Raw genomic sequence first — 27,101 nt, 5'->3', positions numbered from 1 at the left:
TGTGGAGTAATATAGTGAGATGAACGCATGTGCCAAGTCAACAGATGGAGTAGGAGGCAAGGGGGGGAGAGAGAGGATGAGAAAAATGGTGGTGGGGTAGATGAGCTGTGGGGTTACATAGAGGAGGAGAGGGGAAAGGCGGAGAGAGTGAGCCACCTCAGCTGGTGGCAACCTTGTAAGATTCACTTTGGTGACTCAGACTTATGCCCATTTCCAAAAGTGACCATCCAGAATCATTGGGAAACTTGCAAGGAGAGACCCAGTAGTGATCCTTTGGCGTTTGTTTCTAGCATCTGTTACTTCTTTATATAAAAAAGGCATTTCAGCCACACTGGAAATGATTGAATAAAATGACTGATATTCTGATAATATTGTAGAATGCCTAGTTTAGATTCTTAGTCTTTTTAAAAACAAAACAAAACAGTACGTACATGCATTTCTTACTGATTGTAGATCAGCAATGTAGGGTTACCATAATAACTTTGTCAAGTGCTCTGAATTGATTGTGTTTGTATATTTGCCAGGCAGAAGAGAACATTGCGAACTCTGCCGCACGCCTGATGAGAATGGACGCGTTTGTCCTGAACTTCATGCCACGTAGAACTAACATGTGTAATATGAGTAAAGGTCAGCATTAAAATAGCCATTAACATGTTTCCTTCTTCAAATTCCAGGAGCAATGCAATTGCAGAGAGATGCAATCTTTTAAATTCATTTCAGCCACATACAAGAAATTCATATTTTAATATTTGCAGCTTTGCGTTAGAGCGAGACAAGGCACCCTGTTTAATAAACCCATCTCTGAGCTGGAAAACATAAATTGGATTAATCTAAAAGGCTTGCCAAGAAACTGCCAAGGACCCCATCCCTCAGGGCCTATCGGGTTTATCAGCATTCACTTATTTTGATGGCCTTTTATTTACACATGATATAAATCTAAGAGAGGCCGCAGATACTTTGAAGGATAAGATTTGAATTTTAAATCATCTCCTACTGGAGGCAGGAGAGATGGGGAAGAGTAGATGCTAGCTCTTTTGAAGTGCAGAGAAGTGCATAGCAGAAGACACAATTATTTTGGTTTAGGATGATGCTGATTACTAGGGATGTTACTTCCAAGGAAGCTGAATGTTGGAAGATTCGGAACTGAAAATAAAAAGTACTTCTCCACACAGCACTTATGTGCTGGCCCCGGGGGTAAGGTACCGTGGGCGTAAGCAGAGTCCACACGAAGAGGGGCGAGGTCCGAGGCGGAGAGCCGGGCGGGGAACAGGAACGCTGGAACAGGAGACCGAGCAGGGAACAGGAACACCGGATGATCAGGAACAGGAGGCCGAGCAGGGAACAGGAGCACCGGATGGTCAGGAACAGGAGGCCGAGCAGGGGTCAGGAACACAGGAAGGTCCGAAGCCAACAACGACGTTGCTCCCGCAACCTGGGGCCGGGCTGACTGGGCTTTTATCCTCTTCTAAGGCCAGGGGTGGTCCCGGCCCCCAGGAGCCCCGCCTCCTCTGGCCTTAAGGCGAGCACTCCTCCTGGGAGCAACCAGTTCCCTTCGCCTCTCTGCCCTAAGCCTCTGCAGATCAGGAGAGGCCGAAGGGTTACTGGGCCCTGGAGGAGGCTCACCTGTAGCCACTGAGTCCTCAAGCACCTCTGGGGCCAGAAGGGTTTCACCTGGGGCCAGCTCCTGGTGCTCTGCCACAGGTGCAGGCTCTTCAGCATCTAGGCCTTGCCCCAGTTCAGCCGGCCCTGGAGGCGGGGACTCCTGTGCAGGCTGGGATTCCTCTGGTTCGTCCTCTGAATCGGAATCCCAGGCCATCACACCTTAGTGCCTTCTTGCGAGTGACACCCACATTAGAAAATTTCCTCCCCAGGGAATTTTGTCAAGTCAATTATATTGTAATATTCTGAGCAGGGAAGACCCTGCTCCTTATGCCCGTCTGTCAGATGTCATGTAACTTAGGGTTACCAGATGTCCCTTGTTCCCGGGAACAGTCCCCGGATTTGCAAATCTGTCCCCAGACAAATTCCGTCCCCGGAATGTCCCCAGATTTGCAAATCTGTCCCTGGGAAACATGGCAGCAGCAAGAGCTGCTTGCTGCTGTGGCGCCCGCCATTTTTCCTCACTGGAAGTCCCCATATGATGTGTCTTGTGCACAACACATTATATGGGGACTTCTGGAGAGGAAAAATGGAGGGCGCGACGGCAGCAAGCAGCTCCTGAAACCAGCCAGAGCCAACTGCACTACCAGGCTGGCTCCGGGTTGCTGACTGCCGCTGCCACTGCCAAAGGGGAACCAGGGACGTCCGCGCTACAGATTTCCTGCCCCCTGTCCCCTTCCCCCCTTTGTTCTGACTGATCGGGGGAGGCTCGGGAGTCGTGGGCAGGTGGCTGTTGCCCAGTTTTTTAAAAACTCTGCACATTTATGTTTCACAGGGTGTGAAAGAAGGGCTTTGCACCTTTATACAATATGCATGTGTGCTTGGGTCCAGGGTCATTTGCCTCACCATCCCCACTACAGACTCCCTGTTGCTACTCAGCCTTATTTAAAAAAAAAAAGTCCCCAGGTTCATTGAAAAAAATCTGGTAACCAACTATGTATTATGTTTTCATACCAAGTATGCAGAGGAAGGGCTAAAGACAGCAGCTTTATGGAATATCTTAAAGGTAAAGGTACCCCTGCCCATACGGGCCAGTCTTGACAGACTCTAGGTGTTATGTATTGAAGTTCTCACCCAGGCCACCAGGAGTATTGTGTATGTAGTTTTCACTCAGGTCCAGCTGTTTGCTGTTCAGTTCTATTCCAGCTTACAAAATAAAGAGCTACTTGGAGAAGTCGCTGTGTCGTCTGTCATGTCTACACACTATTCAACACTGGCGACGAAGGTGGGATCGATGGACATCAGAGCACAGCCAGACGCGGCCACCCTCTGAGATGAGTTGAATCACAGAGCTGAAACACTGAGCGAAATCACGGAGCAGAACCAATACAGAGCTGACCGTTCTGGCTAGAGCACAGTGTACCATCCATCGCCTCCACGTCGGCATCGGAACCATGGCTTCACTCGTGCCTCTACCGCCGTTTGCCCCAGCCTCTGAATCCTGGGACTCCTACCTCGCTCGGTTTGACTGCTACCTCCAAGCAAATGAGCCGACAAGAGGGTCTGTAGAGCAGAAGCGGGGCCTCTCCTCAGCCTTTGTGGCCCCGAAGTGTTCGCGACGGCCCGAGCATTGGTTGCACCTCTAGCAGTCCAGGCAGCACCTTGAGACACGATTCAAGAGAAGCTCTGCAACCACTAAACCCCAAAGCCGTCCAAGATTGCTGCCCACCATGCGTTCTACCACTGGAACCAGGCAGAGGGGGAGTCAATCAACAACTACACCACCGCCCTGCGACAGGCTGCAATGCACTGTGAGTTCCGAGACTTAGATGATGCCCTGATGGATCAAATCATCTGTGGGGTCCGGGACATCCGTCTGCAACGGCATCTTCTCGCCAAGCCAGACCTCACGCTGCAGAAAGCCACTGAGGAGGCTGTGGCCTCAGAAGCTGTTGAACTCTCCGCACAGGAAATCCACAAGGCCAGTAGACCGTATTTAAAGGACTATGTTGTTGGACATGTAACACTGTTGGTCTAATGGAAGTAATGTGAAATGTAACCGATATGCTTTGTGCCTAATTGAACCATTACGTGTAGTGCTGTATATAAGGAAACCATTATGATTGTAACTAACGCCTTATCTCGGTGGGGAGGGGTGTTATGTATTGAAGTTCTCACCCAGGCCACCAGGAGTATTGTGTATGTAGTTTTCACTCAGGTCCAGCTGTTTGCTGTTTGCTGTTCAGTTCTATTCCAGCTTACAAAATAAAGAGCTACTTGGAGAAGTCGCTGTGTCGTCTGTCATGTCTACACACTATTTAACACTAGGGTTGTGCGCTCATCTCACTCTATAGGCCGAGAGCCAGCGCTGTCCGCAGACACTTCCGGGTCACGTGGCCAGCGTGACGAAGCTGCTCTGGCGAGCCAGAGCCGCACATGGAAACGCCGTTTACCTTCCCGCTAATAAGCGGTCCCTATTTATCTACTTGCACCCGGGGGTGCTTTCGAACTGCTAGGTTGGCAGGCGCTGGGACCGAGCAACGGGAGTGCACCCCGCCGTGGGGATTCGAACTGCCGACCATGCGATCAGCAAGTCCTAGGCGCTGAGGTTTTACCCACAGCGCCACCCGCGTCCCATATGGAATACCTTAAGAACTCCTTAATTTAGGAGTTCTGGGACTCCTCTTAACATCAGGTTTCTTAGCAGTGGTATTTAGTTTCACCCATCACTAAACCTGTTGAATATTTATAAGGGTCCTGTAGTTCCTCACTTAAAGCCCACTTACTCAGCTGCCCCTTCCTTGTAAATGTGTCCCTTTTGGAATCTGGTGCTGTCCCTCCTGTTGTTTTGGAGGTAATGTGGGTCTTTCCCACCCAGTGGGCATCTTGCTTGGGAAAAGGACCGTGATCCAACAGAAAAGAACCACACTCGCTCTCTAGCAGGATGGGATCTTGTTGGCATCCATCTGTCGAGAGAGAGAGAATGGAGTGTGTCTCCAGGCGTGAAGTCAAACCACTGTGTTAGCTGCACCAAAGTCACCACCCTGGGGGTTGGGGACAAGCCTGGGCAGTGTGTACGGAGGTTCTGCTGCCCAGATGACAAGACCTCCTCCTTGGCTTCACTGATGTGGTCCAAAGGAGAGCAATGCTCGGTTGGTTTCAGCTTGGCTGCAGGACTTGCCAGGAGGTAGTGTACAAGGTGTCGCCCAACCAGTTCAGATTTGTGTGATTTGTTGCTTCTTTAGCTTTTCTTCTCTCAGTTATAACCCGCAAGGCAATGGAGGTTTAGGGTCAGAGTTTTCCTTCTCCTAGATGGGCTACCTTCCCAGGTGGACGAGCCCCATCTACCCCTCAGTTCCCTCTACAGCATGTGCAGAAACCGCCTTCTTGGCTGTTGGACCCACTATTGGTCTCATCTGCTCAACTTGCCAGAACTTGTCTTCACTTGCAGGGGAGAAACTACCCCAAGAGTACAATGCATCCCCCACCAGATGTACTACTACTCCCCTAACATCCCATACACCCCAGCTGGGGATCACACCACGGGGGAAAAGTATGCACACCTTTGCAGGTGCCTTCTCTACAAAGAATGGCACTGGACTTCAGGGAGCATAGACTTGTAATTTTTCTTTTTATTTGTGAAGGTCAGAAGAAAAACAGAGTGTAAGTGAAGCATTAGCCGACACCATAAAAATATCATCTTACTAGCTCTAGAATGATTTGTCATTGTTAGGTAAAGCAGAATTGTCAGCCAGGACAGTCACAGGTCTGTGGCATGTTTATGTTGACACAATGCATCTGCAGTACTTCTGTCCCATGATTTTATCTGAGAAGATGGACTGCCAAGTCTGGTTAATTTAAGAACCTTAGTGAACTCCATTATTACAGTGGATTTTTAAATACTAGGCAGCGCAGTCCTGTGCACATTTACTTAGAAACAAGTCCCACTTGGTCCGATGGTGCTTACTCCCAGGTAAGTATGCTTTACTGTGTTAGTGCCATGTGGAGAGTCACTCTTGCACTACAGGGTAACAAAAAATGGGCGAAAGATAAACAAGAACGTTTGTGGTATCCAGTGTGACGGGATTTCACCAAGAGGCTTATGGGACAAGCACCAATTTGATATGAACCAGGATGTGAACTGGATTTGAAGCAGAACCAAACCTTTTGCAGGCCCAAACAATATTGGAAGCAGGATGGTAGTGATAGAAATCTGTTTGGGAACAATCCTAACCCCTGGTGTATCTGCTCAAGGTTAAAAGGTAAAGGGACCCCTGACCATTAGGTCCAGTCATGGCCGACTCTGGGGTTGCGGCGCTCATCTCGCTTTACTGGCCGAGGGAGCCAGCGTACAGCTTCCGGGTCATGTGGCCAGCATGACTAAGCCGCTTCTGGCGAACCACAGCAGCGCACAGAAACGCCGTTTACCTTCTCGTCGGAGTGGTACCTATTTATCTACTTGCACTTTGACATGCTTTTTGAACTGCTAGGTTGGCAGGAGCAGGGACCGAACAATGGGAGCTCACCCCGTCACGGGGATTCGAACCGCCGACCTTCTGATCGGCAAGTCCTAGGTTCTGTGGTTTAACCCACAGCGCCACCCGCGTCCCTTCTGCTCAAGGTTAGGGGTTTGGCAGAAATGGCCCTCCACTCTAAGGAGGTTTCCACAGCCATGGAAGTCCCTGCTTTAGACTCATGGGATTGTAGAGCTGGAAGGGACCCTGGGGGGTCATCTAGTCCAACCCCCTGCAATGCAGGGATCTTTTGCCCAACGTGGGGCTCAAACCCAAGACCCTGTCTGCCAAAGTTATGGGCTGTTGTGAAGCTATTGCCAACAGTTTGTAATGGGAGTGGACAACAGCAAAATATTCAGAAATAATGGTCCTTCTGGATTGTGTCAAAGGTCAAGTGAGAAAAGTACATATAGTGGTGGTTATTTATTTTGTTAGCTACTGCACAGTCTTTCTCATGAAAGCTTGGGCTACATATATAGATGGAATGTGAGCATAATCCCATGTACAGTATATAAATATATACAGATCTATTTTATTTTTTAAAGACTGTGAAGAACAGGTCAATTTACTGGCAGAAATGACTGGCAGAATCCGAGACCAGGGGAGAGAGACAGCGGAAGAAGATTGGAAGAAATTTAAGGACTATCTCAAGAAACATTGCAAAATTAATGAATGTTAGAATGACGTTGGTTTAGAAATTATGTGGTTTCCAGCTGGAATGGATAAGTAATAAGAAAAGAAGGGCCAAAAATTAAACGAAAATTAAGGGAAAGGATTTGCTGAACTAATAAAATAGAAATTGGAATACAGAGAGGGGAGGTATGAGGAAGTCAGGAAAGTAAGTTATAAGGAAAAAAGGGGGTTGAAACTATACTTGTTTTTTATTTTTGTCTGTTTTTTATTATTGTTTTGTTTTGTTTTTACATAATTTTTGAAAAAATTAATAAAAATCTTTAAAAAAAAAGAACAGGTCAATTTACATTTATGAAAATTTGAAAAATGTAGAGCTTTATGATTTTAAACATTTATGAGAAGGAAAAACTTAACAGTTTAAAAACTAGACTCCATTCATACAATACTGGAATCAATTCAGATCTGGTTCATTTGTTGCATTAGAAGTGATGTAATATTTGAGTTGACTGGCCCATTTTGGAATTTATCATTTCCATTTTTAATATTTGAAATCTGCAATAAAGTATTTTGAAATGGTGAGCAACTAACACTTTGGCACTGTTACTGCTGCTTTTAGCTTTATTGTTATTTTACACTCAGGACTTTTAACAAAGCTCCTAACTCAGGGGAGACCATTCCACTGGAATGTGCCCAACATCAATTAAACCCATTGCAGCTGTATTTCACGCACCAGCCATAAAAGTTCTAATGGCTTCAGAAGTGAATGCTTCTGTGCTGATGGAACTGTGAGCTACTGTACATTGCATGGTAAAGATAAAGTTCCTTTTATCAATTGATTCATAAACTGCTGGGATAGCTTCAAAATACATAATAAATTATGTTTATTACAGAATCCCATCAATAAGATTGTATGTTTGAGAATTGGAGAAGGTGCAGAGATCATGAGCTATGTGTAGTAGCAGTTGGGAACTGGCAAGGCCCATGTTTTTGCAGCATTCTGCAGGAATCCAAGCTTCAACAAAATCCGTGCGTATTCAAGGTTTCTCTAGCTAGACACACCTCTGGCAAGAAGTGTCTCAATATGGACATAAGAAGAACCTGCTCAGTCAGGCCAATGGCCCATCTACTCCAGCATCCTGTTCTCACAGGAGTCAGCTGAATGCCTTTGAGATGCAGTTTCCAGCAACTGGTATTTAGAAGAATACTGCCTGTGATGGCCTGGGATTCAGACTCGGAGGCTGAACCTGAGGAATCCCAGCCTGCACAGGAGTCCCCGCCTCCAGAACCAGCTGACTTTTACTGAAGGCTTGAGCCTGAAGGGTCCTCACCTGTGCTGGATCCTCAGGTGCAGGCACCAGCTGAGTCTGCTCTGGCTCCTGAGGTGATGGAGGACCCATTGCCTGCAGGTGCTCCACTCTCAGCCCCGTCAGGGGAAGCTGAGGTTGCCTTTGGGTCGGGTAACCCTCCAGCCTCTCCTGAGCTGCAGAGGCTCAGGGCAGAGAGGTGGAGGGAACTAAGTTCCCGCAGGAGTAGTGCTCACCTCCAGGCCAGGAGAGGCGAGTCACCTGTGGACTGGGGCCTCCCTATGCCTCGGGGCAGATAAAAGCCAGCCAGCCCCAGTCCCAAGTTGCGGGAGCAACATTGCTGGTAGCCTGTTCCTGCCTGCCCCCTGTCCTGCTCTTCTGCCAGAGTTCCTGACCTCACCCGACTCCCTGCCTTGGACCCCGCTTCAGCTTTGACGGACAGCCTCCATACCGCACCCTCAACCTCGGACTGGACTCGGACCTCGCCGCACAGTTAACCCTCGGGACCAGCACACTGCCTCCAACAGAGGAGGTACAATACAGCCAGAATGGCTGCTAGCCATTCATTCTCCATGAATATGTCTAACCCCCTTCTAAAGCCTTCCAAGGTGGTGACCATCACTATCTCTGCCAAAGTACAGTGTGGGGCTGTTTAAAAGCCTTTTTGCAAACAGCCCACCCCAGCTTGCAACCTGCCTCTGCTGCCCACCCACATAGGCTTCTGACAACTGTGAGCAGCGGCAATCTGAGGCTGTCTCAGCCCAACTTGATTAAACCCTGGTTCCACCCAAATTGGCCCAATTCGGGTCAGATGTTAAAGAAATCCAGTACTTAATGGCTGTAACTGACTCATACATCATCGTGGTTTTGCTCCATAATGATCCAGAGCAAGTCACAATGAAAAACAATGCCGGGTCCTTCAAAATAACTCAGGACGCAATCAGATTCATCCAATATTATTTACTCAAGGCAAATTAGCATAACAGTCATAAATCCAACTCTTCCAGATTGGCATCTCCTTAAGAATCCTGTTGCAGCAAAACCTTAACTTAATAAGACTAAAACTTAGCACCTAAGAATACTATGTACAGATCACCAGACAGGGACAAAGTAGAGAGAACCAAGAAAGAAAGGGAGAAAGGGAGACCAGGTTCCTTCTGGCCTGTCATTATAGGCAACATGACCCTGAGAGAGATAACTGGGCCAGCGTAAACAGATGCAATCAGCTTCTCTGAAGAAATAACCCAAACATCAGGAACCTTCAGCTTGTTTCTAAGCAGAATGGAAACTTACTTGTCAGTTAGAAACTTCTGGCTTGTATCACAAAGAGAAAGTTCCAGAATCTTCTTGAATCGATATTCTACAATTTAAACCAATACTTTCTGTACTTCAAAAATGCAAGCCATGACAGTTTTGCTGTTTTCTTTTACTTATTTACTTTTTATCCTGTATTTTATTCTACTCATACTCAAAGTACCCACCAAAAATGTTGCAACCTTTCCTCATAGGGGAGCTGCCAAATTGATTTATGGGAATTTGCAGCTGCAAGTGTGTTAATGGGCACTAGGTCAGGTGACTTTAAGAGAGGGCTGAACAAATCCAGGGACGACAGGGCAAATCAACAACTGCCAGTCTAAATGGAACCTCTAGTTCCAACACAGCCAATACAACTTCGGGTACCAGAGCAAATTTTCTGCTTGAGGGCTTCCCAGAGGCATCTGTTTGGTGGCTACAGGAAACAGGATGCTACCTTTGGTCTGATCCAGCAGGGTTCTCCTTATGTTATTTTCTTAAAGGCAGAAACACACAATCAAAATAATTGCATGAAAATGCACTTCCTGGACCGTACCACTTCAGATTACATGAAAGATATGCGTGTCATACTTTTTTTGTAAGCCTATATATATATCCATATGGCAAATAAGTTGCCATCTATGGTCTTCTTCACTGATAAATAATAAAAAATAATAATATGTGTCAGGGTTTCAGGGACAGAGAGCGAGGGGGAGGGGTCCCAGGGCGACGAGGAAGAGGACGACGACGACCCGAGGTTGTCAGTGAGTCCGTCAAGTGAATCCGAGGATTCCCAAAAGGGAGCCCCCCTGGTCAGGCCAAGGGGCAGTAGAGAGGGAAGCAGTCAGAAGCAGGGGAACGAAGAGGGAATCCCCAGTGGGGGTTGGAGATCGGGACCGGCCTCTCCGTCGGAACGGAGTGAAAGGGGTGGAGTTGCCAGTGTGTCAGAAAGAGCAGAACAGGAAGCAGAGAGGGGAAGGAGTTCGGAGCAGAACGTCCTGCCGGAAGGGGAGGAGTATAGTACCGAGAGTAGCGTAACGGTCGAAAGGAAGGTCAAAAGCAACGTACGCGCGCCAAGTTCAAATGTGGAGGCGCGCGGAAATGAGGAGAGCCCTGAGGAGGAGCCTGGTCCCAAAGCACGAAGGAGGGGGGAGCAGGCGTCAGAAGACTCAGCCTCGGGGGAGTCCCGGAGGGAGGGAGCACAGGGGGGCAGGAAGACCCTGCGGAAAAGGAAGGAGAGGAAAAGGTGGAGCAGTACAAGCCTCTTAAGCTGGTGCAGGAGCGGGACTGACTCAGAGGGGACTTCTAACATCTAAGGGTAACAGATGCTGAGCCACGGAGCTTGGATGTAACGACAACAATGTTCTTCAATAAAACCTTTTGTATATAACTTGGACTGGATTTTGGTCTCTTGTGAGCTGGGACCTCGGGTGGCTCTGACAATATGCTTTTATACATGCAAGGTGTTCCTTTTATAAAAAAAAAATCCTACAGGAAGTCAAAGATGCAATTTGACTTCCCTGCAGTTTCAGGTGGAAGAGTCCAGCAAGAAAGAGAGACACATGATGATCCTGCTGTTCTTTATAGCTCAATTGAGAGGCTGTGTCATGTCAGAAATTGGGCAGGTTTCCCATGAAGTGTCTTTCCCTGGAATCTACCCAGCACACACAGTTCCCCATTTCAGTTGTTAAGCGTTGCATCCAGAATGTACAGGACAACTGCACCTGAACCCAGCCTAATTATCTCAGGAAATGTCTCTACAGCAAAGCTGGACCTGCCTTGCTTCGCTACAGCTCATGTTTACCTTTCCAGCTGAGCAAACACACACCCTCTCCTGACAACCAGGCACTTTGCTAAGGGAAAATGGTTCTCTGAGTGCCATCTTGTGGCCAGAAGGTACTCTTACAAAATACTGAGCACCCATCTAACGTGCCTTACCGTATTTTTTGCTCTATAAGACTCACTTTTCCCCTCCTAAAAAATAAGGGGAAATGTGTGTGCGTCTTATGGAGTGAATGCAGGCTGCGCAGCTATCCCAGAAGCCAGAACAGCAAGAGGGATTGCTGCTTTCACTGCGCAGCGATCCCTCTTGTGGTTCTGGCTTCTGAGATTCATAATATATTTTTTCTTGTTTTCCTCCTCCCCAAACTAGGTGTGTCTTGTGGTCTGGTGCGTCTTATGGAGCGAAAAATACAGTAATTTCTGGCTCGGCTCCACATTAAGGCACACTTTTTAGTTTCAACAACTTTTGCAGAGCACCTTTCTGGAGGGGCAAAGGAAAGTATTCACTAGTGACACACAACAGGGATGGGGCGGGGTATGAATAAATAAATAAAAATATTACCATTCTTATTGTAAGGAACCTAAGCCCCTCCAGATATTGTTACGACTACAACTCCCCTCAGTACCAGCCAGCATGGCAAATGATAAGGGATGATGAGAGCTGTAGCCCAAAATTTGGAGGCCAGAGTTTCCCCATGCATGACAGGCAAGCACAAATTCTGAATTACAAGCTCACTGAAGAGGGGAGCAACCATAACTGATTGCTTTGTGTATTTCTGATGCACTGGTGGAGTGTATTCTTGTGAATTTGCTTGGATAACTTTTGATATATTGTAAGGCAAAGAGAGGGCCAGGAAGCTCTAAATTGTCCTCTCTGAGCTTACTCTACCTCACAAGGTTGTTGTGACTTATAGAGGGGGGGACACCATTAAGCCAATAAATGCTCTTTTGAGGAAGGGTGAAACGTAATAAAAAGGCCAGCCAGAGAAATACTGAACGTCTATTTATTTTCCATCCTTTAAACAAAACTTTAATATGAATTCCATTCCCATTTTAAACATGCTGCCATGGAACTGTACAAAAAAAGGATCCAAAATCATCTCACTGTTTATTAAACAGCGTAAATCTTTATATAATATATTGATACTTCGCAGGGGGGACAGACACCCATGTATATCAAAAGAGCAGGGTTACACTGTGGTCCTAAACATATTGAACTGAAAGTCTAACTGAGTTCAAATGGCACTTAATACTTAATAATGGCTAGGAGGAGTGCAGCTCAAAAAGGAGAATAGCAGCCCTGGCACAAACTCCTCTGAATTAATAGTTTCAATGCAGCAGATTTCAGCCCTAAATATTTAGTTGATGAAATGAGCAACTCTCCTCAGATTCTAGTCAAACTGGGATAATAACCATCTTGATAAGGACCCAGCCTAAAAAGCAACTTTATCACAGTGTTGCAGGATCAGCTTCCAGTCTTATTATTCAACGGCGTTGGGCTTGAATTATTGTTCAAAAGCTATTTATAACAATAATATTATGGCACAGCTGGAGAAACGTTAGCACTGATCCAGAAAAAGCAAGGTAACACCCACAAACAGAAGAGAGTGCTGTTGCAGAGAAGTTAAGTTGGGGAGACCATGAACACCATATCCAGGAACTGGGAGTATCACATGTCACCAAACTCCTGCTGTCAGCTCCATTAGAGCCAATCGTTGGTAGTGATGGCAAACATGGGGACGAGACCTCTGCCCTCAGTCTTGGTACCACCTTCCTCTTAACAACTGGTGTCATCAGAGCTGATGATCTGATGCAGGCACATGGCTTTCTGTTGAACAGCACTGGAGTGTGTGAAAAAGCTGCCAATACTACAGTGCTGATCCTTAAGGCACAACACGTAGACCAGTTGAATACTTTAAACAGGAGCAGTAAGTTGTTCGACTGGGAAGGGAAAGCAAGAATGCCTAAATCAAATACCTTCTCCCCGGAAGTATTCAACCTGTTTTTCCTAGAGCTGGCAGCTGGACTGGATTTGGAAACGATGGACACTGCTTAGGGCCCGTGACTCATCCAAGTAGGGGTACATGCATAGAGATCTGTGCATCCTAATCTCTCGCTGGATAGGGGCCCAAATATTGATTATGCTTCGACAATATACATGTGCATAGGTCATGTACAATTGGTTCTGAAAGCATATCTTATAGCTGCAGAGGTGTACACCATTAGGCAAATTGTCAGTGAATGGATTTAAATATATATATATATGTGCGGCTCGATACATTATTTATTGTGGCGAAAAAGACCACCTTCACATTTCCAAAAAGCTGATTTACACACATGGGATTTTGCATCCCTCAAACTTAAAACACACCAAGTGTTTACCTGCTGAGCTCTCTGTCACCAGAAGGGGCGTGGTCTACTCTAAAGTATATCTGAGATCCAAAAGGACGAGACAATTTAATGAAGACAGAAACAGCGCCAATAGGGAGGCAGGCTCAGTGCCTCCTTTAATTCAGATGGGTCATCAGCATCAGTTGCCAGTGCAACCAAGTGTAATTTCAAGTGTTAAGGTTCAATTAAATTATTGCAAAGATGATGAACAAACTCTGAATTTTAACTGTGTAGGAGTAGGAAATGGTTAACCAATTCAGTTTTTTATATATATAAAAATGTTTCTTGTCCTCATCGCTTAATTTTAAAGATGGTTTCTGGCCCTCATGGTCTTGTGGTCTAAAGACAGGGATTCACAGCTCTTCACAGACGCCTTTCTCTCTCTCCCTTTACAGTTTCCAGCTTCTCTTTCAGTACTGGCCATGTAACCTGTTTCAAGTCTCTCTTCCCTCTCTTCTTCTTTTGTCAGTCTTGTTCTTGCCAAAAATATTCCACAGTCCTTCAAAGTGCAAACCTTGGACATTGGATAAATTACTCAAAATGAGCCATGAGTGCAATTTGGTTTCTTTAGTGTCGATTTTTTTCTCTCTCTCTACAGAGAGCATTGCTAGTCGTTCCCTTAGTTGTCCCTACCTTTTTATTTCCCTGTCAGCTCCAAGGACAGATCTTCAGTGAACATGACTTGGTACAGGTGGTTCGACTAAGGATCCGGCCCTCGTTATCTCGCGGTGAAATTCTAGACTTTGGCATGACCACAAACTCCACCGTAGGCATCTCTCCAGTTTAATCCAACCTAGCGCAGCATTACATTCATTATCGCTTGTTTACTGACATTTCCAAAGTAATTCTGCCAGCTGAGAGGCTGTGCGCTTCACAAGACGGTTAGTTTTGTGTCTAGCGCTTCCTCTGTCTGACTTCCTTCCTTACTGTGTTGTGTAGGTGAGACGATGGACACATTCAGGTGGTTCTCTTCAATTTTTAAGGCAAGATTGTCAAACCCAGTACTGGATCCCAAAGGCAAGCTGGTTGAGGCGGCCTCTGCACTACGGGTCGGCGTTGAGCAATACATGATGAATCCCACCATTATGACAGCAAAGGACAGGATATACAGTGCTGAAAACTGATAAAATAAGAAAAGAGAGGAAGAATCAGGGCGCCTGTTTAGACAAATGCCTTGCGGCCACAAAAATCACCTTAAAACTCATTTTATTTGCCGTGGCTTTGAACTGAGGACTTTTATCTGCTTGGCATTGTTTTCTGCTGCTTTCTACCGTGTTGCCAATTGTTCTAATTTTTAAAGTATTTTTGTTGTACGTTTGTATTTCAGAATTGTTTCAGTGGTGCCTGTTTATATACTTTTTTAAAATTGCCTTTAGCCTGGACACCTCTTTAAATTGCCCGAGGGTGGCGGGAGGCAGAGGTGTAATAATAATCCTAGTATTAATAATGATTTTATTATTTATATGCCACCCATCTGACTGGGCTGCCAGGCTTCCAAAAAAAATAGTAAAACACAACCATGCCACAACATCACAACACCTTTTCACTTGCACCCAAAAGACCTGTGAGATTTGGTGGACAGGGAGAGACGGAAAATTATTATCTCTTTACCCATAGCTACATTTACCCCCTTTGCTCCCCTGCTCAAACTTACTGCCCCCCTGACTGTTCATCGCTGATGCAATGACCAGTGTCTGAGCAAGGGAAAGGGAGGGCAGGGAGGGAGGTGGGAAGAGGAAACAGGGCCTCTATTTACAACACTTGGCCCAACCCACTGCTCCTTCTAAACAGGGCATAGCCTCCAGGAGATGAGAAACACATCTCCCTTCCCAAGAGGCCCTGTATTCTGTCGATTGCAAAAGACCCTCTTGTTTGTCCAGGTCTTTGGAGAAGCCTGAATGTGGCTGATGGCCGGCTGTTCCTTGTGTGTTGTGCCATAAATTCTGTGTTTTAAATTATTTTATTGATATTACGTTGCATATTTTCAAGGCTATAATTTGGCTCTTTTCTCTGTATGCTGCTCTGGGCTCGTAAGTGTAGGCTGCAAATATGATCAATTATCATCATCATAGCTCCTGGGCGTTATTTTTAAACTAGGGGATACCCCACTGTCAATCTGCTGGTACCAGCCTTTAGCCTTTGCAGAGAAAAGGAGCCATCCTTTGAAGCAAAACTCCACCCGACCTCCTTTTCTCTCTGACTGTAGGAATAAGCACAGCAGAAGCAGCGCCAAGTTATCTGGGACTTCTGAGATAATGGGCAAGGTCTTCATGGCCTATCTGATGTTTCATTGTGTTCTTTTATATTGTGCTGGAAGCTGCCCAGAGTGGCTGGGGCAACCCAGTCAGATGTGAGGAGTGTAAGTAATAAATAATGATGACGATAATAATAAAATAATAATAATAATAATATGATAATAATATGATAATAAATAATATGATGATGATGATGATGATGATGATGATGATGATGATGATGATGAAATGGCTGTAGTAGCACCACTGCACCAAACCCAAAAGATGGAGGTGGTACTTTATCATCATTCCACCATGTTGTATAGCATCCAGCTGGAACCCACCCAAATTAAGGGAGAAGCTGAGGTATCCCTTGCCAAAGTGATCGGCTAATGGCTGCTGCTGGGAGTCCTGGTCTGGGGCCATAACAACTATTCTTCTTTAGAATCCCAGCCATCTATTTACACAGGAGAATGCAATGCGGGGATTGGGAGGGTAGTGCCCTCCTGCGATTTTGGAGTACAGCTCACATCACGGGGGCCCCCACATCTAAGGGGCCACGTTTTCTCCTGCTAAAAGTAAAAAGATGCACTTCAGGAAACCTACACAAATTTATTCCGTGGTCCTGATGAACGCAGCCGTTTAAAATTAAGCCTGTCTCCCCGTCTCCTTAGGCCTGGCTTCTGTCTCTTGGTCGTGTTAGAGAGTGACAGAGTGCTGGGAAAGTGCTGAGGACTGGCTCTTGTAGATTTAGATCCCCATCGCCGCTACCAGAGGTCACAATCGCCATTTGTGCAGAAGGGCACAATGTGCAAATACAAAATCCTTTTGCTTTTATTATGTGTTTTGACTTTGTTTCATTACGTATTTTCATTTTGCATTTTTATGCTGTGAACGTCCCTGAGGTCTTGGGGGGGGCGAGGATGATATTCAAATTTAATAAACAAATGAATAAAATAATCCTGTGGGCAGCAGGGTTGCTAAAGGAACACCTAATGCATATCAGTCACACATGTGGGTTCACTGCTCACTGAGGACTTGCCTGCTAGAATGAACCCATCATTCAATAAATAGAAAGCTGCCCTTATACCACTGGTCCATCTAGCTCAGTATTGTTGACAGTGGCCTCCTGGATGTTTCAGACTCATAGCTCTCAACTTACAGATTTGAAAATAAGGGACCAGCAGCCTCGAAAATAAGGGATCAGCAGCCAAAATAAGGGATCAACAATTACTTTGATGAAATACATATTTTGTTGTGTGCAAATGGCTTTAGATACCTATTAGGTCCATAAATTACCATATAGCATATATTCAACACAAAAAAACCAGCAACAATTTGTTGTTGACAAAGGACAGCTGGACATAGAAAGCGCCCCATTACCTTCAGTAGCTTATTTAAGGGACATCATCAATAAGGGACAGCAGTGGGACATGGCGCTGGGATAAGGGACTGTCCCGCCAAATAAGGGACGTTTGCCAGCTATGTTCAGACTACAGTTTGTATCTGCTCCAGCCACCACGGCCATGATTAGGGAAGATGGGAGCTGTGGCCCAAAACATCTGGGGGCACCAGCTGGGAAAGGCTGGTCTGTGCTACCAGGCAGCCTGCTCTCCAGGGTTTGTGGCACGAGCCTTCCCAGCCCTCCCTGAAAATGTTGGGGGCTGAACCTATGACCTTACGCATAAAAAGCTTGACAGGCAGAGGCATGAAAATTCATCAGCATCATAGAATCACAGAGTTGGAAGGGACCAAGAAGGAAATTTGCTCCAACCCCCTGAAATGCAGGAAATCTTTTTGCCCAGCATGGGGCTCAAACCAACAACCCTGAGATTAAGAGTCTCATGCTCAACTGACTGAGCTATCCTGCGGGCCGATGGGCAGGTGACTGACTGAAGCTTTAGGAGTGTTGAAAGTATGCCCTAATCCTCACAGAAACTTATTGGTCTTAGAAGCAAAGGCTGCTACTGGCTGACTTGGCCAGGTCTGAATGTTCCGACACTAATTAACTTAATGCGTTTCCCATGGATTCGCTTATTTCAGAAGGGTTTGCCTTTGCAATTCCATCAAGCAGCTCAGTCCGTGAAGTCAGGGAGGAAAGAGCATGTTAACCATATTGCACACAATTATTAACCTACATATGCAGCAGACCCAAGTATAATTAACTTTCATCCTGTCATAGATAATTGCATGGTGCACTTTGTCCCCAAATTCACATCTATAGCAAGACTATTAGGGCCAATTAAAGTCATGCCTGCATGTGCCTGCCACAATTCTGTAAGAGTGCTGAAGGAAAATGACATTGTGATATTGAGCACAAAATTCTGCCCCAAAAGTACAGTGTGTGTGTTTGTGTGTGTTGTTTTAGAAGCAAGTTCCTAGACCTCATACCTGCAACAATATACTTCAAATAAGTGGGCAATGCCTATTGATATAACATACTGAGGTCCAGCGCCGAGGGCCTTCTGGCGGTTCCCTCGCTGCGAGAAGCCAAGTTACAGGGAACCAGATAGAGGGCCTTCTCGGTAGTGGCGCCCACCCTGTGGAACGCCCTCCCACCAGATGTCAAAGAGAAAAGTAACTACCAAATTTTTAGAAGACATCTGGAGGCAGCCCTGTTTAGGGAAGCTTTTAATGTTTAATAGGTTATTGTATTTTAGTTTTTTGTTGGAAGCTTCCCAGAGTGGCTGGGGAAACCCAGCCAGATGGGTGGGGTATAAATAATAAATTATTATTATTATTATTAGCCAGAGGAGGCACGAGACAAGGTTTCTGTGTTCTGCAAAGATCCTAGTCACTCCCCTCAACTACCACCACCAGGCAAAACAATGCAGATGGCCAGATAAATTATGCAAAGTTAGAGAAATTATGCCAATTGATAACTGTGACAGAATTTTGCTGGGGTGGGTGCAGAATGTTAATTATTTTTAGCACTGAGCACGGATAGCCCTAGTTTAGATGCTAAGCCACAGAAATAATTCTTGAACATAGACTAGCCGCAAATGTCATTGATCTGAAAAACTTGCTCACCTTGTAGTCGAAGAGAAAGAGCCCGAAGAAGAGGCTGTAGAGGTCAGCGGTCAGAATGCCCAAGTTGACGGATGTAGCGCTGGTTACTTTGATCACGACTGGCATGAAGCTGTACAGTCCGAACATGCACAGTGCAAAGGCCAGGAAGAGCAGCACTGCAAGGCAAGGGCTTAACATTTAAGGCACCAAATGCTGCTAATAGCATGAAAGAGGAGGACAGTGTATTCTCAGGAGCATTAAACCCGTACAGCTACAGTGAGATAAGAAGATAAGAGAGGAGCTCTCCATGGTTGGACCAAAGGCTGAACTATGCCAGCACCCCATGCATGGCCCATCATTCAGCCCAGACACTGAGGTCCAGCTCCGAGGGCCTTCTGGCGGTTCCCTCCCTGCGAGAAGTGAGGTTACAGGGAACCAGGCAGAGGGCTTTCTTGGTTGTGGCACCCACCCTGTGGAACACCCTCCCATCAGATGTCAAGGAAATGAACTACTATTTGACTTTTAGAAGACATCTGAAGGCAGCTCTGTTTAGGGAAGCTTTTAACGTTTCATCTTTTATTGTATTTTTAATATTTTGTTGGAAGCCGCCCAGAGTGGCTGGGGAAACCCAGCCAGATGGGCAGGGTATAAAGAACAACAACAACAACAACAACAACAACAATTAGCAATAGTTCCCTTCCACTCTTGTTATTATTTGGCAACTACTATTCAGAGAGGTACATTGGCTCTGAATCTCCAAGTTCTGGGCAGGCCATTGTGACAAATGGCCACTGATACACTAAACCTCTCTGAACCGTGCTCTCTTTATGTCTGTTGTGTCAATCAAACTGGCAGGGTCACTCCGTGTTCTAGGATTAACGGAGAAGAAATGGGGAGGACAGAAAGTTACCTCTATCCAGTTCCTCCAAACATGATTTTATACGTGCATCATGATTCCTTACCCCACACCCCAAGTTGCCGATTTCCTTAACCAAAAAAGCTCCTTACAAGACACCCACACAGCTTTTGGAAGTGAATAGGAGAACCTGGGGCCTCTTCTACTAATTACAAGTATCACCCTATTTGGGATTGACCAGGGTCTGAGCAGCTTTCCAGGAGCAGCATGGAATCCCACCCCCACAGCTACATGCAAAGCAATTGCAAGGTTATTTGCTTCGGTGTTTCAGAGCACACATACCAACTTTCCAGTTCCACTGAATAGAAGCAATGTCTTTATGTTCCACAATGGCTCTACAGGGAAGGTGGGAGAAGGGGGAGGAAAGAAAAACACCGGCATTAAAATATGGAGGTGTGGTTTTCATAATGATCAACAGTTAATTATAACAGGCATTTAGGTTATGGATTGATCCTATGAAGGCTTTCTTTGAAGCAAGTCCCCCCTGAATTAGGGAGACTTACTCCTAAAGCAGTGGGCATTGGATTACAGTCTCTGTGGACAATACACACAAGAGTAAACTTCTGGCACCTTAAATGAGGAAGAGGTTTATTAGGGTGCAGGTGAGGAGCAACACAATGTTGCTCCCTGTTCGTTATTTTAGCAGCTCTATTCCATTCCCCTGGGCCAAGCTTCAGAATTTCATGGTTACTGACCATACTGGACTGATTTGGGGCTTCTTCCCACTTTGGGTTTTTCCCCAATGGTTTTTGGTACTTCTGCATATCTCTGGGTTGCCCCAAGTCCATTGATATCTCCCTCTTATGTATGGGTGGCACCATTTGGGCTACGCAAATAATGACTGGAACGAGAGGAAATGTGCCACCTGAAACTGTGCTGACCAAAGCCCACTTTATCGGCTATTTATTTTATTAAAATTATTATATTCCACCTTTCGTCTGCTTGGTGGAGCCGCAGAAGCAGCTCATAAACTTCAGTAAAACAATCAAAAGATAGCATAATAATCCAAAAAACCCACATTAGCAATAGCTAAAACAGGCTGAATCTGAAGGGCCAGTGCTGATCTCCAGATAGTGACCAGCAGTATTAGGACCCTGCTAATATCTTCAGGATTTTAATATAAACCCATAAAATAGCTCCAAGGCTGCAATCAGCGCACAGGCCTACTGCCACTTGTTTCTAGCGACTGCAGTGTTTGGCTAATCAAGAAGCAGAGTTTAATAATTGAAACATGTTTTTTCTTGTTGATCCATTAACAACAACCAGGTCATATTTGGCCTTAGTTAACTCTGTGGGATTAAAATGGTAATTGAATCACTCCCTTGGGAGAATCAATAGTGCCTCATTCAAAGGCATGTTTGCATAATATTCTTCTTGGCTGGAACTAATTCATCATCCGCTGTAGATAAACACTTATTTTTTTAAAGGTGCATTTAATTAAGTCTAGATGGTTATACAAAATGGGATCTGCAGCAGAATATTGCAGTGTGTCAGAATGGCAAAGTTGGAAGGGGCCACCAGGATCATCTAGTCCAACTGCAATTGCAATGAAGAAATATTTAGCCCAACATGGGGCTCAAACCCACGATCCTGAGATTAAGGGTCTCATGCTCTACCAACTGAGCTATCTCAGTGTGTGGACTTCTCCTGTTCAGTGTTCCAGTTAAAGCAGTGACGCCTTCTTCCAGAAAACTCAATTTCATTTCCACTCAAATTTTCCATCCCGTTTCCACCCCCACCACTATCAGTTAGCAAACTGTGCCCACTGGATATTTTTGGGGAGGGGGGAAGGGTTTCCATTCCTATGTACTTATGCAAACCTTGGTCCTTCCTAGAGCCTATAATACTGCCCTCTTGTGCATGGATGGTGCATTTTCGGCTACATAAGGATCCATACTTGTAGAATGAGTTCATCATCAGCATATGGGATTACTTTAAGAAACACAATTAAGGGCCCTTTGCCAACTATCAACACCATAGCTTCAAGTTTCACTGGAAAGATGCATTTCCAAAATAGGGTGGCCACTTTTTCTACGGACAATGGTGCCTTTCAACACTACTATAATGGGCAGAAGTCAGTCAGGTGAACTGATCTCAGCATGGAGAGATGAAGCAATGGGAAGAAGTGTTGGGTTTGTGCTTACCACTCAACTGTAAAAGACGCAAAAACTCTTGTCTCTAAAAAGATGGCAACGTGACCCAGAAAAACAAGATCCCGGGCCAGAAATGATTAATCCCAAGATTGTCTTTAATCCTACATCTAGTTCATTGAAAGTCAAGGAGATAATTTGCATGAATAATCATTTACAGGATTTGGAATTTCAAGGGACAGCATGGACAGCACGTAAGCCACAAAACGAAAGTTAAAGACACACCAGGTATGAGAAGAACAAATCAGGTAAATACTTTGATGTCTAAGGGTGCAGGTCACAACCCAGAGATCCCACCCTATAACTTTATGTTATTTTTGATATACAGAAGATAGAAGAGGTAAGCAAATGAAAGAGATGGTGGAATGAGGTGGGGAGATGAGTAAGAGAAGCGATGTCTGCCTAGTCTCCCAATTTGGGAGAAAATTGAAATGTAAAGGACTTCTCCAGGTTGCATCCTGGCAATCCCACAAGATGCCTTTGCTCTTGAACAGGTTAATGGCAATGCTAGCAATGGATTACTAATAACACACCCACCAATTCATGAAAGGAAGAAATCATTCTGTGATGCAGAAGGTTTTTTGTTTTCTTAATTAGAATTAAAGTACGTATAATAGATCCTTACAGCTGCAGACCGCTGATAATAGTCCCAAACAAGCCCACCATTCCTAGAAACTCCACTCTGCTCAGATTTTTCACAATGTATTCCTCACTCACATTCGAAATGGCATATAAGGAAGCACCAAGGAGGACTAAGACATCGCCGATCACCACGTCGGTACCTGCACAGAAAATATAAATTGACACGCACAAAAAGAGGGAGGCTGCTGTAAAATCCAACTTGCAGGCATTTTTAATGGCAAAATCAGGTATAAGCACACAGATCATTTTTCCAACTGTTTATTCTTTCCTCCAAGGAACTCATGGTCTCCTCCTCCATTTTCTATATTCACAGCAATGCCATGAGGTAGCTTAGGCTGAGAGTGAGCGATTGTGACCACCCTGTGAGCGTCATGGCTATCGGTATTTGAACCCTGGTCTCCCAGGTCCTAGTCCAATGGTCTAACTACTACACCACATTGGCAACTACTGAAGCATTTAAAAAAGTGTGTCGGGTACTTGCCACAGAATCTATTTTCTCTTTCAGCTCAGAAGACATGACTGTGTTTGGACATCATGATAAACCATAGTTCATAAACCATAGTTTATCATGCTTAAAAAAAAAAACTGGCACAAGGAGATAAGAAGTTTCTTTGTTTTATCCAATGCTGTCGTTCTGCTTGAGCAACAGCAGACTTCTACTTGTGCAATGGAACACCCTTCTCCTTTCTGCAGCCTCCACACACCATCAAAATCTGCTCCAACGGGGGGGGGGGGGAGGGCTGGAGCAGATTTGGGGTGGGGAGAAGAAGTCCCACTGCTCTGGTGGAACTCTAGGCACATACACTGAATACAACTCCCTACTTCCAATTAACGCCCACATTTGTGTCCGAACTTTTTTATTATTATTATTATTATTATTATTATTATTATTATTATTATTATTATTTTAATTTAATTTAATTTCTATACCGCCCTATACCCAAAGGTCTCACTGTGAAGAACTCTACACTGTGGTTAATTATATATCATGGTTTGAAGTCGGTCTGTTTCAAACAAGTCTTCGTCCGCTGCTGACCATCAGATCTTTGGAGAAATCTGAATTCTAAACAAAACCTTCTTTTCTGAAACATGGTTTTGTGGAATGTTTAAGTACTGTATTGGTCTGGATATAGATTGGACTCCACCCCACCCCAAACCTGGCTTGGGGTGTAGGCCTATGTTTACGCTTAATTGTGGGTCAGGATATCTTGTTTTGCTGCCTTTGAAAAAGATCTCTGTTTCATGGTGCGGCCTGCATTTGGGGGCAACTTATTTTCAGACCAATATGTACTACCTGTTAGTTGGGCACTTTAAGAAACCAAGCAAAATGTAGTTAAGAGAAGAACAAGACCTTAAGTTCCCCCTCTTACATTAACAGCCTAATTTAGCCCTTTTGTAAAAAAAAATCAATACATGGATCTCCGTAAGTTCTCAGTAAATTCCTAAATGGATGCTAAGAGTATGACAGACCCTTTTTCGGTTTGCTTTTGGAGGCCCCAGGATTTAGAACTGTTTTACTAGCTGTAACATGATCCAGTTGTGGGATCTTGCTCAATATCGAATCAATGCTAAAAAAACACTGCTCTTATTAGAGACGCAAGCTTTTTCACCCTAGCAGGGCTCCTGTTGCTTTAGCCAGCAGAATTTGATGCAGGTTTTTCCTATTGGAATGGCTGGGTTGTGGATTTCTGCCTCTCACACTGCTGGAGATTTGCCAGGAAACTCTGGGCCTTTCTGAGCAGAATGGCTTCAAATCTAGGATAGACTCTCCAACTGGAGCAAACCTGTGGAGCCTGAATGGCAGGTGAGAAAGATCTGACAGAGATCATTGCTAGGTTGCAGGTACTGTGGTTGAGAGGAAGCCTTCGCCCAAATCCATAAAAGGAGAAGCCATCATTATGAAAGCATGCTCAGTACATTTCCATTCAACAAGGCAAGGAAATACTGTATTTTTCGCTTGTGGTCTGCACCAGACCACAAGACGCACCTAGTTTTTGGAGGAGGAAAACAAGGAAAAAAAAATTCTGAATCTCAGAAGCCAGAACAGCAAGAGGGATCGGTGCGCAGTGAAAGCAGCAATCCCTCTTGCTGTTCTGGCTTCTGTGATAGCTGCGCAGCCTGCATTCACTCCATAAGACACACACACATTTCCCCTTACTTTTTAGAAGGGAAAAAGTGAGTCTTATAGAACAAAAAATATGGTAGTTCTTTGAGGTATTGTCAGCACTGCATCGGATGCTCACCAGGCCAATCCCGACTCTGCATAAGGTAGCTTCAGACATTCATTTATTGAAGTATTTCATTTATAATACCAGCTAGCAATGTCCCACCCATGGCCATACAGCAGGGGCAGGGAGGGGCGGTGGTATATCCTGCTAAATAACTGTTTTTAGGAAAACTTGTCTTTAAAATCTGATCTTACTGGGGATTTTAAAGTGTATTTTATGTAAACTGCCTAGAGGTTTTGTTGATTAAGCAGAACATAAATTGTGTGTGTGTGTGTGTGTGTGTGTGTGTGTATTAATTTAATTTCAGAGTCTTGGATTTTAAGATTTTTACTTTCTTTAGAGATTTCTGTCCTTTGCCAAAAATACTCACAGGGCAGTTAACAAAAACAGGGTAACATAAAACCCTAACAAAACAGAAAGATTACACCAGTTCTCATGAACTGCATAATTAGTAATAATAAAAAAATTACTTATCCTATCAGACTCTGAAAACCCAACAAAAAAGGTGGTGTTTTACCTGGAATCTAAAAGAATATAAAGATGGGGAGAGATGTACATAAGTTAACTTAAGAAAGTTTGTGAAAGGTTTCCTGCCGTCTTCCACTCCCCCAGCCCCCTACATTTTCCAGGAAGGCTCCCAGAGGCACTTCCCAAGGGAGAGAGACAGAAACCTTTTTCTCTGAACTTCCTTACCTTAGCATCCAAGCCAGAATATACATTTCAGAACCATGCAGTAGTCGGCAACACATTTTCAGGCATTCTGACTCCATGCATCTTTTTGTTTTTCAGCCAGTGATACCAAAAGCCCTAGCACTTCAGAATTCAGGCTTTCTCAACTACGCACAGAGCAGCAAAGAACACTGATTGGAATTCAACACAGTACTAAATGCTGGCGGTGTGCAAGACCCCCCTCCTGCCCAAAACCTTTTCTGGGTTCCCCCCCTCCCCAACCCTCAAGGAGCAGACTTAGGGGGTGTGAGGCGATTCACAGGGGAAAGGAGGAGTGCCATTGCATAAGAGGACCTCATTCTGTGCATTCAACAGCTTAGTTGAATCCAGTGGCGTAGCGTGGGTTGTCAGCACCCGGGGCAAGGCAAGTAATTTGTGCCCCCTAACCCGTGGATTTGCGCCCCCTAACCCGTGGATTTGCGCCTCCTAACCCTAACCCCCAGATGTTGCGCCCAGTGCGGCCGGCCCCCCCTGCACCCCCACGCTACGCCACTGGTTGAATCCTGCCCGTATATTTCCCCATCTAAACAAGAACATGGTTATTATTTCCTCGAAGCAGAAATACTTGACATATTCTGGAATTAGTGAAAATCTGATTCAGAGGAAGGATTTGAACACTCAGAGGATTCTACCATGGACGCCATGTTTTTCACATTTCACCATGACATTTTCTCCAGCCCTTACCTTCCCCATTGTGCCTCTCAGCTAACACGTCCGCACCGACCATGGTGCCTACGCCCAACAGGCAGACAGCAACCGCAATGAAATGGATCAGTTTGTATCTTGCGCGGAGGATGAACCACGATAAAGCCATCAGCACCGGAATCCCAAAGCAGTCTAGGAGCTGCCATGTACAGAAAGGCATACAGTCCGGTCATAAAAATAAGGGCACATGAGGACTAATAACTCCTCCAGGTGGCAAATATTAAATTCATTTATTTATTTTTTACTGAAATTTGGAAAGAAATACAAAAGATTCCTATTGGATATCTTTGTATCAAGACTAAATAGCTAGTCTAAATAATCTAAATAAAAACACAGAGCTGTAAGAGCAGACATAGGCCAACTCAGCCCTCCAGGTGTTTTGGGACTACAACTCCCATCATCCCTGACCACTGGTCCTGCCAGCTAGGCATGATGGGAGTTGTAGAGTCCCAAAACATCTGGAGGGCCGAGTTTGCCTATGCCTGAGTAAGAGGGAGAAGAACAAAATAAGAAAGAAAGGAAAGATGGGGGAAGAGGGAAAGAAAAAGAAAGAGGAACTTTCAATTCTTCATCTGTCAGCTGTAATAATACAGAATTATTCAACACATGCACTCCAAGATAACACCCAACAAATCCACCTTCTGTAAACCAACATTATCTTCAATCTTCAAGCCCAGATATCATAACTTCATTTTCTTTTTCATGCAAAAAGTCTCTAAGAAGTTTCCAATCCATGGGAAGACATCGGCAAATTAAACAAGGTCGAAACTAGCCAAGCGGTTTTTGTGTCTTTTGAGGATGGGGCAGCAATAATAATTTATAATAATAATAATTTATTATTTATACCCCGCCCATCTGGCTGAGCTTCCCCAGCCACTCTGGGCGGCTCCCAATCAAGTGTTAAAAACCGTACAGCAACACTTATTCCTGATGCGTAAGGTACCTCTCATGCTTAGCATATATTTAGAACAA

At 45.0% G+C, this 27,101-nt stretch overlaps 1 protein-coding gene across 2 annotated transcripts in view; it reads right to left on the bottom strand.

Annotated features, from left to right (window-relative positions):
- Nucleotides 1–12,114: 12,114 nt before the first annotated feature.
- SLC35F2 (solute carrier family 35 member F2) overlaps nucleotides 12,115–27,101 on the bottom strand; it is a 28,118-nt gene continuing 13,131 nt past the window's right edge. The window contains exons 4-9 of one of the 2 annotated variants that reach the window (XR_014563618.1): nucleotides 26,109–26,268; nucleotides 22,451–22,607; nucleotides 19,958–20,010; nucleotides 18,781–18,935; nucleotides 12,946–14,636; nucleotides 12,115–12,873 (exon numbers count right to left, since the gene is read on the bottom strand). Coding sequence is in view for 1 of the 2 variants with exons in the window: in XM_083737044.1 (XP_083593170.1) it covers nucleotides 14,388–14,636; nucleotides 18,781–18,935; nucleotides 19,958–20,010; nucleotides 22,451–22,607; nucleotides 26,109–26,268 (774 nt within the window). In the remaining variant the exon portion in view is untranslated. Of the gene's footprint in view, nucleotides 14,637–18,780; nucleotides 18,936–19,957; nucleotides 20,011–22,450; nucleotides 22,608–26,108; nucleotides 26,269–27,101 lie in introns of both variants that reach the window. The other variant, XM_083737044.1, reaches the window with a different exon arrangement.

This window comes from Podarcis gaigeae (genome assembly GCF_964106915.1).
Source record: "Podarcis gaigeae genome assembly, chromosome: 4".
Taxonomy (NCBI): Eukaryota; Metazoa; Chordata; class Lepidosauria; order Squamata; family Lacertidae; genus Podarcis; species Podarcis gaigeae.
Note: the sequence above shows the minus strand (reverse complement) of the source record. Positions and strands in the feature narration are given on the sequence as shown.